At 39.2% G+C, this 16,912-nt stretch overlaps 3 protein-coding genes across 4 annotated transcripts; 2 read left to right on the top strand and 1 right to left on the bottom strand.

Moving 5' to 3' along the window:
• Positions 1-502: 502 nt before the first annotated feature.
• On the top strand, positions 503-6,377 carry gcna (germ cell nuclear acidic peptidase). 2 transcript variants are annotated; one of them, XM_041991109.1, is made up of 13 exons: positions 503-606; positions 909-1,009; positions 1,117-1,216; positions 1,302-1,374; positions 1,480-1,526; positions 1,612-1,675; positions 1,776-1,846; positions 3,584-4,009; positions 4,113-4,278; positions 4,382-4,526; positions 5,313-5,448; positions 5,559-5,763; positions 5,866-6,377. In XM_041991109.1, exons 2-13 carry the CDS (start codon positions 920-922, stop codon positions 6,089-6,091), a joined length of 1,749 nt encoding a protein of 582 aa, XP_041847043.1. In that variant the 5' UTR covers positions 503-606; positions 909-919; the 3' UTR covers positions 6,092-6,377. The 2 variants fall into 2 exon arrangements, with proteins under 2 accessions (XP_041847043.1, XP_041847044.1); XM_041991110.1 differs by lacking the exons at positions 1,612-1,675; positions 1,776-1,846.
• A 1,846-nt stretch (positions 6,378-8,223) lies between these two features.
• cetn2 (centrin, EF-hand protein, 2) lies at positions 8,224-10,403 on the bottom strand. The gene is made up of 5 exons (XM_041989330.1): positions 10,097-10,403; positions 9,774-9,938; positions 9,556-9,684; positions 9,289-9,426; positions 8,224-9,046 (listed from the first exon to the last, which is right to left on the bottom strand). Exons 1-5 carry the CDS (start codon positions 10,097-10,099, stop codon positions 8,957-8,959), a joined length of 525 nt encoding a protein of 174 aa, XP_041845264.1. The 5' UTR covers positions 10,100-10,403; the 3' UTR covers positions 8,224-8,956.
• Positions 10,404-11,328: 925 nt separating this feature from the next.
• On the top strand, positions 11,329-16,823 carry nsdhl (NAD(P) dependent steroid dehydrogenase-like). The gene is made up of 7 exons (XM_041990744.1): positions 11,329-11,536; positions 11,620-11,787; positions 12,994-13,140; positions 13,221-13,349; positions 13,631-13,773; positions 15,357-15,459; positions 15,599-16,823. The coding sequence occupies exons 1-7, from the start codon at positions 11,516-11,518 to the stop codon at positions 15,929-15,931; spliced, it is 1,044 nt and encodes a 347-aa protein (XP_041846678.1). The 5' UTR covers positions 11,329-11,515; the 3' UTR covers positions 15,932-16,823.
• Positions 16,824-16,912: the final 89 nt, after the last annotated feature.

Consider the following 16,912-nt stretch of genomic DNA (forward strand, 5'->3'; position numbering starts at 1 on the left):
CTACATGCAAATTGTAAAGAAAAGAAAGGACAATAGTAGTAATTCACCGGGTTAGATTTGCCTTGCTATTCATTTTTGAACAAACAAGCTGTAAATAGCAAGGAGAAGTAGTCCTAAACTCCTGCACCCAGAAACAGGGGTGCATATTCTGGCAGACCCCTACTGTCAGAATATGCCCCCCTCCCCCACCCTAGTAAATCGGACCCTGTTGGCCCCAACATTTATTTGTTTATTTTACTTTTTAGAGTACAGTTAGACCATGTACATACAATCTAATTGTTACTTAAACCATTTTATTTTTATTTCAATTTTATTAAAAATCAATATCAACGGACTGGTAGATGTTGTTGATAAGTTCTCAACGGTAGTAAACATGAATATACGCCATTTACAGACGACTGTCTGTTACTACGATCCTTGCGAGGGCGTGTTTTTCACGGCAGCGTGCCTTTTTCGGCAAGACATCGGTAGGCTTGAGATTAGTAGGTGTGGTCTCTTTGTTGAAAGCCTGCTCCGATTGGTCAAAATGTTCTTACTCAACTTCCGGGCTGACGATTTGAACTGTCCTGTGGATTTTCTTCCTTTTTAAAAACAGAAGCGCTTTTGGTAATTACATTTGAATTCAAATACATTTTGATGAGATATTTCAGTTTAAATGAGAGGTTCTTGTGACGCAATATTTAAAAAAAAAAAAACAAACAAAAAAACTATTGACCCATTTTTTTGTTAGCTAGTATGACTAACGTTTATTAGTAAGTTGAATGGGCTAATGCTAACGGTTTCTTTGTATGCTGCTGTAGACCGGGCCTCCAGCTTTTAATTTAGTTTGACTTTGAACGTCATGTATGTCTTATAGTGTACGTGATATGTGCTACTAAATGTTAAATGCCTCACCTTTTTAAATACAGAAAAGAAAACTATGAACGATGAGATCTGCAAATCTTTCGAAAGAGTTGCTAAAAAGATGGGGTGGATGGATGAGGGAGGATTGGACGCAGCAGAAAAGAAGGTTTGAATACTTACAAACATACACACGTCCATACAAACTAGACTGTAAAATACAACACCAGAGACGTATCGAGTAAGTTGAAGAGAAACCCTTGTCGTTGTTACTAGTTGATGAATATGATTGGCAAGACGCGCCATTGTGGAACAAGTGGTCTTCAGTCGACAGATGCGGCGTTGAGTGGGTCTAGCGATGAAGAGTTTGACAAATGTGCGTAATGATAACACACACTCTCATCTTAAAACTACGTTTGAAACTTCTCTGGGGTTTTAATGTTGCTGTTTTAATTCTTTAGTACTTGATGAAAAGTTTACACCCCGAGCCAAAACGTCTTCTCAGAAGCCACGCAGCGCAGCAAAAACAGGAAGGTACGGAAAACCAAACAAAAATGTTTCCATAAAGCTGCATTTTTCCTGGTTATATACTGCATTTAATTTATCTTGATACTGCTAATCTAAACCTATAAATTTCAGCTCCAACGTTGTGCTGAGCTCAGATGATGAGGATACTTTTGAGACATGTGAGTCTTTTTGTCTAATGTCCAGCCCTTGGATATGAGACAATTTATGTCTCTTATAACCCTTTCCCCCCTTTGCACATTAAAGTTCTGCAAAGAGTGAAGACTCCTACAACCAAACTAACGAACACAAAGATTGAAAGTGAAGATGGGTTAGTTGTTTATAACATATGGCACATTGAAGGATCAGTCCTGCTCTCATGAATCTTTAACATGTTTTGTTTGTTTGTTTGACCCATGTTTGTTCATCAGACTCAAAAGCTTCATTGTGGATGACTATTCATCTGATGATGACTTTATCAAGACAAAATCAACTTTAAGAGGTAATTTAATATTTATTTAAAAAACAATGCAAGTACTGTTAAAAGCAATAGACAGTCCAGGTTGTAAGTTGTCGTTTAAAATTCATTTCGTGTTTTGGGGATATCCATTTTTGCACATTAGCATATTTGTTTGAAACTAATGCCACACAGCCAGAGCAAACATGAGTTTTAATTTGGACAGGTGTAAACAAAAATAAAAAGCATATTACATTACATTACAAGTTTTTCATACATAATAGCCAAAGCTTGGAATTAAAACAAGAAGGCACATATATATGCAGCCAAATTAAGTCCTCTTATTTGATATTTTTAGCATAATCATCTTCAATGACAGTTTGTCTGATGCATAACTAGTTAACTAGTGCTAGTTTCTAATTTTTTCACAGCAGAAACCTTCATGCCTTGCATGTAGCAAACTTTAAGTCTGTTCTTAAGTGTAGGTGGACTGCAGCACAACTGACTTAGCCAAGATAACCAGATTTTCCTCATATGAAATCCTCCATTTAATGAGCTCATAGAGTTTTTCTCCAGAACCAAACTGTATATTAGTGTGAATTGCAATTTGGCCTTTTTTAAGTACAGCCCAGTCAATATACTGTATCACTCGCCAGCTGTTACAGGCCTAAGTAATAGATGTAGACATACTGTATGTGTAATCTGTTATGTGTTGACACAGTAGACAGTGCAGAAAATTATTTGTGGCATTAAGTAGTGGTGTAGTCACTACTTTGTTCAGCAGTTTGTGCAGTTTTTGCATCACATCTGAGCAGATGGTAGTGCAGAATCAGCTGGAGTCATCACAATAGGCAGCTTGTTAGGGACTGTCCCCACAACGCTGAATTGCAGTAAAACCGTAAAAGTATTTTCGCAATCCACCCTTTCATTCCCACGAAACCAGGAAAATCGATCATGTCTAAAACCAGGTACCAAGGTTTATAGGTTTGAGACCTCTATGTCTGTGATACTGTGGGGACAGCGCAACTGCACCACTAGAGGATATGACGCCAGTGTGATGAACGAGTGCCAAACACAACAACATTGATGGTGTCCGTGACCAACTGTGTTGTGTTGCTGCTCCAGACAGTCCTGGTTTGTGTACAGCTTCAGCACCAAAATGCACTGCATTTACAACACGGTGCTGCGCTACTGTACCATCAACAGTGGGAGAAAGCAGATATGTCATCATCTGTGCATGCGCTACGTCTCTTTCTAGCTCTGGAGAGCTAATCTTTAATCATCGTGGTGCCCCCACAGCTTTGTACTATGTACTACAGCGGTTTCGTGGGGATTATGAAGCTTTTCTCCTAGTTTTCGCCACCGTTTTCACACCTGAACCGGCTCCGGTGCCCTGTGGACATAGTCTTAGTTTGACTAATCCTATCCGCTGATGTATTAACAGTGGAACATTTTTAAATCCAGTGTTGCCAGTTTTTTAAAAGGTTACCAGGTGAATTCTCAGATATGGCCAAGAAGTTAATAATAATTCTTTAATTTTAGTCTTTTTTTCAACATGCAAATAATCTATTGGCCATTCACAGGAACTACAGTATATCCCAAATTTTACCAAATCATTTGATTTTTTTTATCTACTCAGGCTGAGGCTTGGCACTTCTGTTTAGTATAATTTTTGAACAAGTTGAGGCACTAAGAATGAGTAATAAAGAATGTGCAGCTACTTATAGTCTGAAGTTCGTTTGGATTACAATTATTTCTTCTGTCTGTCTTCTGTTTTTGCAGTTCCTAAGAAGAACAATACTCCAGCAGCCCCACGTCCATTCAGGAAACCACTGTCTGAGTTTAATTCACCCATCTTTGTTAGTGATAGTGAGGAAGAGAATGATGATAATGTTGTCATCAAGAGCACTTGGAAGATACGTCACTCAAAGCCAAAGCCCCGGCTAAAGGCTAACAACAATCCTGAAGAGGATAAGAGTGATGAAGAGAACTGTCCACCCTCGCCGCATTTGCCTCCAAGTCCTTTTCCTTTTACTGTTCCTCCCAGCAAAACTCAAACATCAGTGCCCTTGCCCAAGCGCACCCTTTCTGCACCTTCTAGGCTGGAAGAGTCGACCAGTTCTGAGGAGGAGTTTGCATCCCTGCTTGATAGATTAAAAAAGAAAAACAATCTCACATGCGCTTCATTCTCACCAAAGACCACTAAAGGTAAACTCATGATTAATTAATTTAGATTTTCACAACAGCCTAGCTTGTGTTTTCTATCTAGCTGTGAAATAAATTACTTTCTTTGTTTTGTTCTTAAATGTAGAACCCACCAAGGAGCCTTCTGTCTCAGCCACTCCTGTGAGGGCATTCAAAACACCAAGCTCTACATCAGTAAGAGAGAAGCCTCAGCTTGTGAAGACACCAGGGAAATCCGTCGTTGCAACGCTCACAGTCAGTCAATCAGAGCCCAGACACTTTCCCACCAGCAGGTACATTTATCTACACACACAGACCCAAGTGTTCAGTGTTGTATTTTGAGCCATTTCCAGCTGTTTTTTATACAGACTTTTGTCTCAATTAATTTTCTTTTAGGGTAGTGTTGTGTAAGACTCCTGGCTGCTTCCTGCAGTCACTCACTAACCCAGGCTCCAGCTATGGGGCAAGTTTTAAGAAGAACAAAGAAGACGTCACGAGCAAACTGTACCAGCTGTACAATACCAGTGTATTTGACAATAAGGTGATGATTGACAGTTATTTCCCTTTTATAATTTACATTTAGTAGACATTTACAGTTCAGATTTGAAGTATTTGGTCATTTATACATCAGTGTAAAATCATTACTGCATAGAGTAACGCTTTCTTAAACTCTCAATGATTAAAGTCGATGGTTTTTCAGCTTTTCTCCAACCAATAGCTCTCTGGTTGCTTTGGCCATATGTAAAGGATTGTTCTTGAAGTGCTAAATGAAAGAAAGAGATGCTTCTTCTTTGGTTTTAGATTTTACTTTGGGCATGGGTAAAGTGGCTTCTTCCGGAAACTGAAAGTTTTAAACATGAAAGCAAATAAATACACAGGACTAAAATGATCAAGAGTTTTATAAGCCAAAAAAAAAGGTTCTAAACTCAATTCTAAGACAGCCACATGGCCAATGCAGAGACATTGAAAGTGGAATAATATGGACATTTGTTCTGTTCTGAAGCATTTATATTTCAGATGTGCTTCACTTTGGAAACTATAATGTAGTGCATTACAATAACTATCAAAAGCAAGTTTTGTTCACTTAGTTTTAATATGGTTGGCTGTATCTGACCTTTTAATTCCCATATGGCTCTGTCATTATTACTATATAACTGTAAGTATTACTCTTCAAACTAGAGCTGTAATAGTCTGGGTTATGAATAATGAATATTATAGAATAGAATATAAATACTTTATTAATCCCTTTGGAGAGTCCTCAGGGAAATTTGGGTAATTAATTAATCAGCATGTTGTGTTTTCTTTGCCCTTGGCTTTTCTTTTCTAGCTCCCAGTCAACATGTCAGTGACCTGGAATAAAAAGATGCGTAAAACAGCAGGCTACTGTATTACAGGGCAGGAAAAGAGAGGAGAAAACCGCTACGCTCGCATTGAACTGTCAGAAAAAGTCTGCGACTCTGCAGGTAAAGCTTTTGTTGTAATACATTCGTAGGAAGTAGTGTCCTTAAAAAAAATATGTAGTGACTCAGGTTGGGAATCATGTAATATTCGTTGAGTTTTCACTCTATCCCAGATCGCCTCAGGGACACACTGATCCACGAGATGTGTCACGCTGCAACATGGTTGATAAACGGTGTGAGGGATGGGCATGGAGCTTTCTGGAAGCTGTATGCTCGTAAGGCCACCCTGGTACACCCTGAGCTGCCCATGGTCACACGCTGCCACAGTTATGACATCAAATACAAGTTCCAGTATCAGTGCACCCGATGCCAGAATACGTAAGTCTTACACATTGTCAGATTCAGGATCTGATTCGGCATTAACACACGTGCAGACCTGTGAGTTCATTTCTGCAAAATTATTCCCTCCATCCTTCACAGGATTGGCCGCCATTCCAAGTCCCTCGACACACAGAGGTTTGTGTGCGCCCTCTGCACAGGTCAGCTGGTCTTACTGACTCCTTCGAAGGCGCGCACTCCCACACCTTTCGCCAACTTTGTCAAGGAAAATTATGGGAATGTGCGACAGGAGCTTGCAGGGCAGAGCCATGCAGAAGTAATGCGGAAACTGAGTGCGGACTTTGCCTCAAAGACCAAACTCAGTTAAAGCTGAGCCAGTAACTTGGTAGGAAAACTGCTTAAAATCTACCTCTTTCAACTTCTTATATTTCTGAGCAGCTCTGATTTACTTTGGAAATTATTTTTGTATTTTCTGTGTTTGGTCTATGATTTTCATAGACCAATGAAATAGTTGCAGTAACTGTGAAATCTGAGCCTACAGAACACTTGCTGTTACTGCATTCTTGTTATGAGTGGATATGATTCTTTTTCTTTAAATCTGATGTTTTTCCTTTTTATAAAATTTAAAAATAAAGTTTACTTTTGTAATGTGACATTAACTAACAATATCTGTCTTTTATGTGGGCATATTGGTATGCTCACACTTTTTATCTAATTACCTTTATCTTTTGGGATAGTTTGTAATCAGTTGCTTCCTGTTATTTGAACACCTCTTCAACAACTTCCAGGTAGATCTTAAAAAGTCTTCTAATATCCTTTTAACAACTGAGATAAGATGTCCTTAGAGTTTTAGGATAAAGCTCTCTGGAGAAACCTGTTTCTTGTAGGATCTTGAGAGGGTGTCTGAACCTCTGTGCTGCTAACAAGCTCTGTTTATTGGTTGTAAAACATTTATACAGCATATATATTTCGGCTCACTAGTATATGGTGGAGTTAATGCAGTGATTACAATTATAACTCACGAACACATGGAGAAATGGCAACGTCCTGCTCTTTTGGAATGGATTCAATCAAATTTAAAAGCTGGTATGTACCAAGGTTTAAAGCACAAATCTTTTAAGAGGTAATGTGTGTACCCAGGTCAGTGGTTCTATATCCCACTTCTCCCACCTGTGATGAATTCCGAGCTTTTTCTACTAAACCCAGTGCTTTGGTTAGAGATCAGGACTCCTTGGAGATCTGTCTTTAAGAAAAAGAAATACTAAACAGAACTTAGTTTTGTAGCTGAACGGAATAAATACTGCGTTAGCACATAAAATCAAGTATAAAGTGGGCTAAAGACCGGCCTTAGTTTTACACCATACAGCCTTGAGCTAAATATACCTAGTTGTTGCAGTCTGGATTTCAAAATGCAATTTATAGACAGAAAATCGTGCAAACTTTTCATTAATGTAACGAGGAAAGATCTTAGTCTTACTAACATAATAGTTTTCAGACCGTGAAGCAGTGAAAGTGTTTATCTAGCGCAGGATGGTTCGTGTGGGTTATAAAGGAGAGGGGAGGGGTAAATGTATAATATCTTTCCTATGTAAATATCTTGTGTAGGTTCTGATTCACTTGTCATGACAATAGACAGATGTACAATTTTGTCTTCATGTTTTACACAACTGAACCCCTCTGATACTCTTCACACCCTGCAAGTCCGGGGCATCACCTCTGGTTAAAGACTGCACTGCTGTTGAGGTGCCTCTGCTTCCTGACCATTGTGGCTTTAAAGGAACATGCATACAGGACCGCTCTGGATCAGATCTGCTTACTGACCCCAATTCCAGGCTGGTTAAACCTCTATTCAGTTCCTCTCATTCAGCGACAGTACCTCATCCTCAGCTACCTGCACTGTGATTATCTTGAGATTTATGTATCTTGGACATGTCAGTCCTGCTGCTGCTCTCTGGACACCACTCGAGAGACGCAACAAAGGGTAAGACAACAAAACTTAGTTAAATGACTGATTGTTCTAAGGAGTTGCTGACTTTTAAAAGAGGATTAATGGTCAGGAGTGCTTTCTGTTCAATAGATTAGGTCCTTCTAGATTTATTGCACCAAAGCTCGGTGTGTCTAAAGAATTAAAGATGGATATTCTAATCAATATGTTGTATCCTTTTGTAAACCATCGGAATTAACAAAAGGAGACCATTTTAGTTGTAGCAGTGGAATTGATTTAAAGGTACAGAGTGTAAGAATTACTGGTGAAGTTGTGCATATAAATGACTTCAAATGCCAAGAACAATTGTGAATGGACGGTGGCCATCAGCGACCAAAATTCTTCTACATAAACATGTTTTCATCTGTGAGTGGATCCAGTGGCTTCAGGTAAAGCAATGCCTGCAATACATGTAACTACTTCAACATTGTGTGTACAGTCTTCTTCTATGCGCCTTTTAAGGTGTTACTAATCCCAAACCAAACGGTGCTCTCATAAAGAAATAAAGAACAAAATGCTTCAGCATATTTAATCTGTTCTACTATGATGAACACATACGAATCAGTTCACAATATACAAAACATTCAGGCATACAGAAAATAAAATATGCACAATTGAAGGATAAAGTACTTTAAAGGATAAATACACCAACATTCTTAGTATTACAGGTAGTGGGACCTGTGAGGAAGGTGTGCAGGTCAGAGGTTTGTCGGGCAGCTTCCCTGATTGTGACAGTCACACCTTTAAAAGGCTCAGGCACAAATCCACAGGCAGCACAGAGGTGAGACAGCCCTCCATAATCATCTGAGGCCAGCTATGAAAAATATCTTAAATGGACACATAAGCGCACAATAAAAATCTGCAAATGGATCCAACATAATGCACAAACTCAATTGAATAAAGCATTGGAATGTACCATGTTTGTCAGGCACTGGGAGTTTCTTTACTATGAATAATCTACATATCATCATTGATATCAATATATATATTTTAATAAAAGTTTGCAGCATTCCAAACAGGACAGATTCTCAAGCTATTTATGCAGATGTAGATTAATAATATTTAACATTTCATACGTTCTTTTCATTTTAAGATATGACAAAGAAAAACACATGACTTATTCCAAGTGACCATGTAAGTACAACACAATGTTCTTTTTTTGTGACAAATGCATGAGCAGCATTCAACATATAGCCACCACTGGTCCTCTTGACTCTGCATCACAAACACTGACATCCTGCACCTTCTTCAATACAGACATGTTTTCTTCATAATGCGCAAAAACTCCTGCTGGTTCACTTCTCCATCGCCATCCCTGTCAGCTTCATCGATCATTTCCTTCGGAAACAGTACAAGAGGATGTGAAAAGAAGACAAGAGAGATGGGGCCTGCAGAGTAAAGCTATATTGACAGCATTCACTGGTAAATGATGTGACTTTGGTCAATATTGCAGTCATGCACTTTGGCTTTGTAAACACACCCAACCTGTAAGGTACCATAACCTGGTTTCTTTAACTAAGCAGGAGGAAGGAGGTGTTGTGTATCTAAATACAGCTTTATTGAATCATGTCATGCCTCACCTGCAGCTCCTCATCTGTCAGGTTCTCTCCAAGCTCTTTGGCAACTCTCTTTAGATTCTTGAATGAGATCTTGCCAGTCTCATCGTCATCAAACAGGCGGAAGGCTTTCAGGATCTCCTCTTTGGAATCTTTTTCAGCCTGAAATCAGAGGATGGAGCATCTTTTTAAAAGTTGGGCTGAAAATCTCATTTCAAGAAATAAAACATTTTAACACTATGAAGGTTTACAAGGTGACGCCACATAAAATGTATATCCTGAAACGTGTACCATTTTTTGTGTCATGACAGTGAGGAAGTCACTAAAGGGGATCTTTCCTGTGCCATCCTTATCCACCTCACCAATCATCTTCTTGATCTCCTCTTTCTTTGGCTCAAAGCCCAGAGCTCTCATTGCAACCTGGATCAGAACAAAGAGATGGACATAGAAAAAATGAAGAAGTTTTTGTCCACTGTATGAGATCAGTAAGATTTTTTTTTTTTTTTTACCTTGAGGTCTTTTACATCAATGTGTCCAGAGCCATCAGTATCGAAGAGCTCGAAGGCCTCTCTAATCTCCTGTTTCTGTTCTTCAGTCAACTCTGCCTTGGGAGCCGTCTTCTTACGAGGAGGGGGCACAGGACCCTGCAGGGATGGCCTCTTTGCACTGGTTGCCTGGTGAAATCAGATTTAAAAATTTTCAAGGGGATCTTGTATTTTCATAGACCAATGAAATCAATCAGCCAAGTCCAGTTGTACTCATGTGCGGAAACATCATCAACAAACTATCCTGGATTTAAGCCGCCATTAGATTTTATAACACTATCACTTACCATCAGCTGCTGTGTATTCAGCTGACTAAAACAGCTGATTTATCGGGCAATTACTGATTTCGTCCAAGCAACGAAGCCTCTCTATCATGCAGGAGGGAGGATGTCATAAAACGGTTTCTACTTTATCAGTCGCTCGTCTCAGCCGCTTAATTACATTTAATGTAAGATCAGCCTGTAATGCAACAAAAACAAATATTTATTCGGCTGATATACCAGCTACAATGTGAAAGGAAAATATGCTTTTTAGCTAAAAAGATGCAGACCAGCTACAGCTACAGAGGCAGGATGTTTGATTTTCCTCTGCTGTGCGCCGGTAGATAGGTCGTCGTTGTGGAGTCACCGAGGAGTTAGAACAGGTTTCAGACCGGCACAAACAGTATTGAAATCAAACGCATTAGTCGGGCAAAAATATGATTGGTTGCTGAAAATCACGGGGTCTCTGAGTCACAAAACGAAGGTTTCAAGCTTTGGTGAAAATGTGTTGATATGTGATCTGTAGATTAATCTGTTCGAGTTTTGTCTTGCATTTCATAATAATAATAATAATAATAATAATAATAATAATAATGATAATAATATTAATAAAAGACAGAATAAATATAGAAACTAAACACATGAAATTATTTCCTTTTGTTAATGGCAATCAGAAATGAAAAACTCAGATATTAGGGGAGCCTCTAATATCAGAAAATATTAGTAAAAATAAAATGACGAGATAATTTCGGAGAAAGCATATTCTTCTCATTATTATTACTATTCTTTTGTTGTTCTTCTTCTTTTTCTTCTTCTCTTATTATTAAAGGTTTTTGAAAAACATTTCCTCTCTTACACAATAACTAAATCATCCATGTGCACGGCATTCCATACAGCATCATTTATACCTAGTATTCTTGTATATACTTCTATGACAAAAATACTACCTCACTCCATTAATAAAGTACACTTCATACCTGATATATTTTTGTTTGTACAACGTTTGCTTGTGATATCAATATAACAGCAAAATCATTCGTTTGACGATTTCTGGTTTGACCATAGACTGTATGGGTTTGACTCCAGGGGGCGTGGTCTATGGGCACAGGAACAAATAAGCTCCTGGTTTGTGATTGGACTAAACAGTGGCGTTCTTTGACGTATAGTTAATGCTATTGGCTATTAGTGCTCGTCATGTTGGCGCTTGTCAATATTTTGACCAATCACAGACAATTTTTTCTCAGCTGATTCCAACATATTATGGCTGTACGCTGCTGAGATAGATTGGCAGGTTTCAATCACTGATTAGTAAAAGTTGTTCCTCGTGCTTTACAAGCTGTAACACTTCTGTGCTGAAAATATACGTGGTGTTCCTATTAGCACTGATATTTTCACTGGTTGGGCAAAGTCCCAATTTCTCCTCCTATCGACAACTTTATATTTATTATGGCTACACGTGTCCGACCGGTGAGTTAGAAACTTGATCGATTGCGTGAATCTATATCTACTTTATAAGGTAACAGCTGTTTTTCCCTCCGTTTGTCACTCAGAGCGGTAAACGGTGTGCTGTAATCGGGGGGTCTGGTTTCCTGGGGAGACACCTGGTCGACAAGCTGCTGGATCGCGGCTATTCCGTTTCTGTGTTTGACATTCGTCAGAGTGACGAGCTGAAGCGACCTGGTGTCGCTTTCCACCAGGGAGACCTCTGTGATAAACAGGTGAAGCTTCCTTTCCGCCCCACTGCTTTTAAGAATAATTAATGAAAACTGAAACTTTAGACTTGTCCTGGCTTATATATATATATAAAAAAAAAAAAAAAAAAAAAAAAAAAAAAAACTCGCCTGGGTTAAGTTACGCAGTGGATTCTAACCTTAGTATGAAAAAAATGTAGATTTAGGAAAGTAAGTCTACTTTGGATTAAGGCCCAGTAAGTGAATTAAGATACTATAGCATCACATTACTGAATGAGTAATGATCACATGCAGCAGCTATGGGGGGGAAAAAACTTAACCCAGAAATAACTGAAGATGTTAGGGGGCTTTAGAAATGCCATTCTCTTGACTTTTGAAGACTTCTGTTTGGAAAAATCTTTATTCATCTGTGATCTCTTCCAAAAAAGTCTAAAAATCCTGGTGTTCAGCTATGCTGCTAGCAGGAAATATAATTTAGAGTTGATCTTCCTCATATGTTTTGGTCATTTTATGCAACCTGTCTGGGAGGAGGTAGCAACAATCCTCTAAAACACTGTTTTAGCATTAAAATAGAATTCACCTTCCTCAGTCATAGACATACCCTTTACAGTTAAAGAAAATAAGATACCTTTAACAAAGGAAACGAGAAGTCGTTTTTACCCCCTCCCCTCTCTGGTTGTTGGTCCCTGTCAACAGAAGGGATATCTGACTTATTACAGGGAGTATTATCAGCATTCAAGTCATGGAAATGGTGGATTCTCTGCTTCTTGTTAATATTATATGCATTTAAATAGGATTGTTTTCAAGATGTATCACTCTGATAACTAATAATTTCTTCCACATCTTCTAAAGATCAGTTTCCTAGCAAGTATAATGATCTGCAGAAAACTATCTTCATGCTGGAGCAGTTACCAGTATAGTTAAACACCAACACCATGAGAGCAGATGATTAGTTAACAACCGTAAAAACAGTGGGGGAAAATGCCTCCTAATGTATGTCTACAACATTTTACATTAAATCACTACTCTCTACTCATTGTTATTGCTTACTCAGCATATCATGGCCCTAACTGGATGTTTTGTTCTTTTTTGTTACTTGCTTCATTATTTGTCTCTTACTGCTTTTACTTCATGCAAAACATGCTAACAGTTAGCATGTGAAAGAAAATTCAGATGAGCCACACTGGCATGGATTAGCTAGAAGCTGTGAGGTGTCTGCCTTGTTTTTTCCAGGCTCTGTTGCTAGCCCTGAAGGACATATCACTGGTTTTCCACTGTGCCTCCCCAGCTCCTGCAAGCGATGATAGATTACTGTTTGAAAGGGTTAACATTCAGGGAACAAAGACAGTTATTCATGCCTGCCTCGAGGCTGGAGTACAGGTAATGCAAAACTTCTTTTTGCCTGTAGTTTTATGTTTAAGAACTCAGGAAGAAAGTGCTTACATGTTCCATGTTGCCAGAAACTAGTCTTGACAAGCAGTGCCAGTGTTGTGTTCGAGGGCACGGACATCAAGAATGGTCGAGAGGATCTACCGTACGCCAAGAAGCCCATCGACTACTACACACAGACCAAAATAGTACAAGAGAAGGTATGATAGTATGATGAGCATTTCCTGAAGTGAACATGATTTGTATTGTTAGGATTTTAACTGTCTGTATAAACTTGTTTCGAAATCAGTAGATGTTGGTGCAGATTTGAGCTTCTTTTGGTTTAAAAGTGACATGTGAAAAGTATTAAGTATCTTGATATTGTTGGTCATCATCATTTTGTACTTTCACTGCTCACTGATCCGGATGTTACAGAGACAAACGGCAGATCTCTTCTGTTTTGTGGTGTGCAAACTTAAAATGCTCTCTCGTTGTGTTTTAGTTGGTCCTTGAGGCATGTGACAAGCAGAAAGGTTTTCTCACAGTTGCTATTCGTCCTCATGGCATCTTTGGTCCTCGGGATCCACAGCTGGTTCCCATCCTGGTGGACACAGCTCGCAGGGGCAAGATGAAGTTTATTATCGGGTGAGCGACAGATTTATTCTTTGAATACAAACATTCTCAGTTACGCCCAACTTTTTATGAGTGGATTTTCACTCCTAAATTCCAGTATGCCCTCTTAAATTGATTATGATTTGACAGCTGGCCTGCATTTCATCCACTGAGAAAAAGAATTGGGTGTGTAGGTGTCAATGAGACGTCTTCTGAATGATGATATAAAGTGGTCCTAATGGACGAGAGCTATTCTCCTAATATCAAAAATAGAAAAATAAGGTCATTTTGTAATCTGGAGCTCAGCGAATTAATTTTTTTTAGTAGTTTTCTAAATCTTGCAGTATGAACTCAGACTTTTACCATACCAACGTTATTTATTAGGCACTTTAAAACAACCACAGCTGTGCTGCACACAAGTAGAATCAGTATAAATACAAATAAAAACATGAGACATAAGAACAGCTAAACCCAACACAATAAAAACCACTTAAAGCAAATGACATATAAAATCAGTTAAAAAAAAAACTAAGTCTCACTAGGGTTGAAAGCCAAAGAATAAAAATGGGGTTTCAGATGAGTTTTAAAAATGGACAGTGAAGGGGCCTCTGAGGCAGATTATTCCACCGTTGTGGAGCAGAAACAGAGGAGGACCTGTCCCTCTGAGCTTCCTCCTGGACCTCGGTACCTGCAGGGGCAGCTGGTCAGCTGACCTCAGGGATAGAGAAGGCAAGTTTGTTTGAAAGAACATTTTTATTCTTCGTGAGTCTCCCACCTCTCTCTCACTTGGTCTTCAGACTGGTCTTATGATTATCAGGACCAAGTCTTGAATTAATTAAAGGGAGGAGGGCTGCGGGTCCTGATGCAGTTTGTGGACTCACTTTACGATACTGTGCAGGGCAGCTTAGTGAAGTATTCTCCTCTCTGTTATGTGCTTCTCTTGGCCAAATACCGACTCTGGAAAATACCCACTATTATACCAGTTCCTAAAACTATCAGACAAAGAGAACTGCATGAATTCAGGCCTGTTGCCTTAACGTCTCTTGTCATGAAAACTTTGAAAAGGTAATTTGTGATGAAATAGTTTCTTTAACTTCCTGCAATTTGGATCCTTTATAGTTTGCTTAGCAGGCAGGTAAAAGTGTGGATGATGCTAAGATTTCTATTTTGGACCGAGTGTACAAGCATCTTGAAAGTCCCATGTCCCACACTGGACTTTTATTTGCTGATTTTCCTTCAGCTTTTAAACAAGATGCAGCCTCACATTTTAAAAAACGCAGCCAGTGGAGGGGTAGTGAATTCTCTTAGATTGGTGCCTGTTAAGTCTTGCAGCGGCGTTCTGCACCAGCAGCAGACGTAACAATGAGGACTGACTCACTCCTACATCAAGTCCATTGCAGAAATCTTACTGAGATTAAATAAAAGCATGTATTACTGCTACAAAATGCTGCCAGGAGAGAAAAGATTTAATCTTTGTCAACTGCCTTCAATGATTAAAACATCACTTGACTACAGCTCTAATTTGGATTGGTTTTCTTAAAATATCCTGTCAGGGGTGAAGTAGAATTTTTGACTTACTAGATTTCGTTATTTATTGTGGTCTTTGTTTTCTCCAGTGATGGGACCAATTTGGTTGATTTCACCTTTGTGGAGAATGTGGTTCATGGACACATCCTGGCTGCTGAGTGCCTGAGACCAGACTCTCCCATCTGTGGCAAAGTAAGTGACAATAAAAGGAAATAAACTGATAGGACTTGTGGTTATATCCCTTCTAGATCAGACATTGGTCTGGCTTCTCATAAAAAAAATAAGTCAAGTTAAGAGATCTTTTGCCTTGTCCCCTCTGCTTCTCCTTCAGCCGTACCACATCACCAATGATGAGCCAGTTCGTTTCTGGGACTTTATGTCTGAGGTGTTGGTGGGTCTGGGATATGCTGCTCCACGCTTTCACCTCCCTTACAGGCTGGTTTATGGACTGGCTTTGCTTCTGTGGCTGCTGACCTGGATCCTTCGTCCTCTTGTATCTTTCAAACCAACCTTTACACCAATGAGAGTAGCTTTGGCCGGCACCCACCACTACTACAGCTGCGAACGAGCTAAAGAGCACCTGGGCTACAAACCAGTAGTCAGCCTGAAGGACGGGATTGCTCGCACAGTGGAGAGCTACCCTCATCTCAGATGTGGGGCTTGATGGTAGAATGGAGATAAAAAACCGCTCAGACATGACAAGCAGAGCATTTATGATAACAATAATTTGCACTGATTAGGCAATTTACAATAATGGAAGTCACTGTTAATAGTCACCTGTGAAAGGCACACAAACTCGTCACTACTACTTCAACTTCCACCAGCAGATGGCAGTAAAAGGCCATCACATCAGTCCTCTCATTGCCTCCTGGTTCTGGAATTTACTAGATCATTTGATGTTGCATTGATTACAGTTTATTTTTGCTCTATTTTCATTTGTGTTTCATCTTTTGTGTTATGAACTCAGGTTTTGCTGCCAAGATGTTGAAGTGCTTCAGTGCATCCTGCTTACCAATAGTGCTCTTGATAAATGAAGGAAAACGACTGTTTAAAAAGCAATAGGTTTTGGTGACAGTGATTTATAATGCTGGCCAGGAGCAGGTTTGGCAACCTCCTCTGAGTTCCATTTTTAGTGACATCTTCTAGAAAAATAACATCTACATGCTGTTTGTTCCAAAAATGTTGCAGAGGCCCTTTACTTCCTTAGCATCACAGTCCCTTCAGTCACAAAGTGACATTAACAAAAGCAGTTTTCACTAGTGAAAGTAAAATAGTTTTATTAAACCACATAAAATACCTTTTTAGGATAGATTAAAGTCCTGATTGTGCCTCATCACCATACATCTGTCGCTGACCTTACTAATGCTCTTGTGGCTGATTTTAGGGAAAATGCCTGCAGCCAGGTCAGAAAATTATGTGGAAAACCTTGCTAGATGAGTGAAAGTTGCATAATATAGTAGCCTTTTTGCACATAGTTTAAAACACGTATTCTTCAAGTTGGGCCTAAACAGTACTTGCATACAAATGTGAACATTAAAATTTGTCTGCTGTCCATCGCTTTGTGTGATTCCATGTTGCAGATGCAAAAGCTCGGCTTCCTTTTTCATAGACGTGTTAGCTTTGTTGCAGCTAAGCTACTGATTAT

The sequence above is a fragment of the Melanotaenia boesemani genome, chromosome 7 (assembly GCF_017639745.1).
Source record: "Melanotaenia boesemani isolate fMelBoe1 chromosome 7, fMelBoe1.pri, whole genome shotgun sequence".
Classification (NCBI taxonomy): Eukaryota; Metazoa; Chordata; class Actinopteri; order Atheriniformes; family Melanotaeniidae; genus Melanotaenia; species Melanotaenia boesemani.

What these genes read in the sequence shown, in the direction of transcription:
- gcna (XM_041991109.1), top strand. Translation starts at nt 920, where the DNA reads ATGAACGATGAGATCTGCAAATCTTTCGAAAGAGTTGCTAAAAAGATG. An exon ending in AGCGCAGCAAAAACAGGAAG is followed by an intron (nt 1,375 to 1,479) that starts GTACGGAAAACC and finishes TATAAATTTCAG; the next exon opens with CTCCAACGTTGTGCTGAGCT. An exon ending in AGACACTTTCCCACCAGCAG is followed by an intron (nt 4,279 to 4,381) that starts GTACATTTATCT and finishes ATTTTCTTTTAG; the next exon opens with GGTAGTGTTGTGTAAGACTC.
- cetn2 (XM_041989330.1), bottom strand. An exon ending in TTGATGTAAAAGACCTCAAG is followed by an intron (nt 9,685 to 9,773) that starts GTAAAAAAAAAA and finishes GTTCTGATCCAG; the next exon opens with GTTGCAATGAGAGCTCTGGG. An exon ending in TGACAGATGAGGAGCTGCAG is followed by an intron (nt 9,047 to 9,288) that starts GTGAGGCATGAC and finishes CTGTTTCCGAAG; the next exon opens with GAAATGATCGATGAAGCTGA.
- nsdhl (XM_041990744.1), top strand. Translation starts at nt 11,516, where the DNA reads ATGGCTACACGTGTCCGACCG. An exon ending in CCAAAATAGTACAAGAGAAG is followed by an intron (nt 13,350 to 13,630) that starts GTATGATAGTAT and finishes GTTGTGTTTTAG; the next exon opens with TTGGTCCTTGAGGCATGTGA. An exon ending in ACTCTCCCATCTGTGGCAAA is followed by an intron (nt 15,460 to 15,598) that starts GTAAGTGACAAT and finishes CTTCTCCTTCAG; the next exon opens with CCGTACCACATCACCAATGA.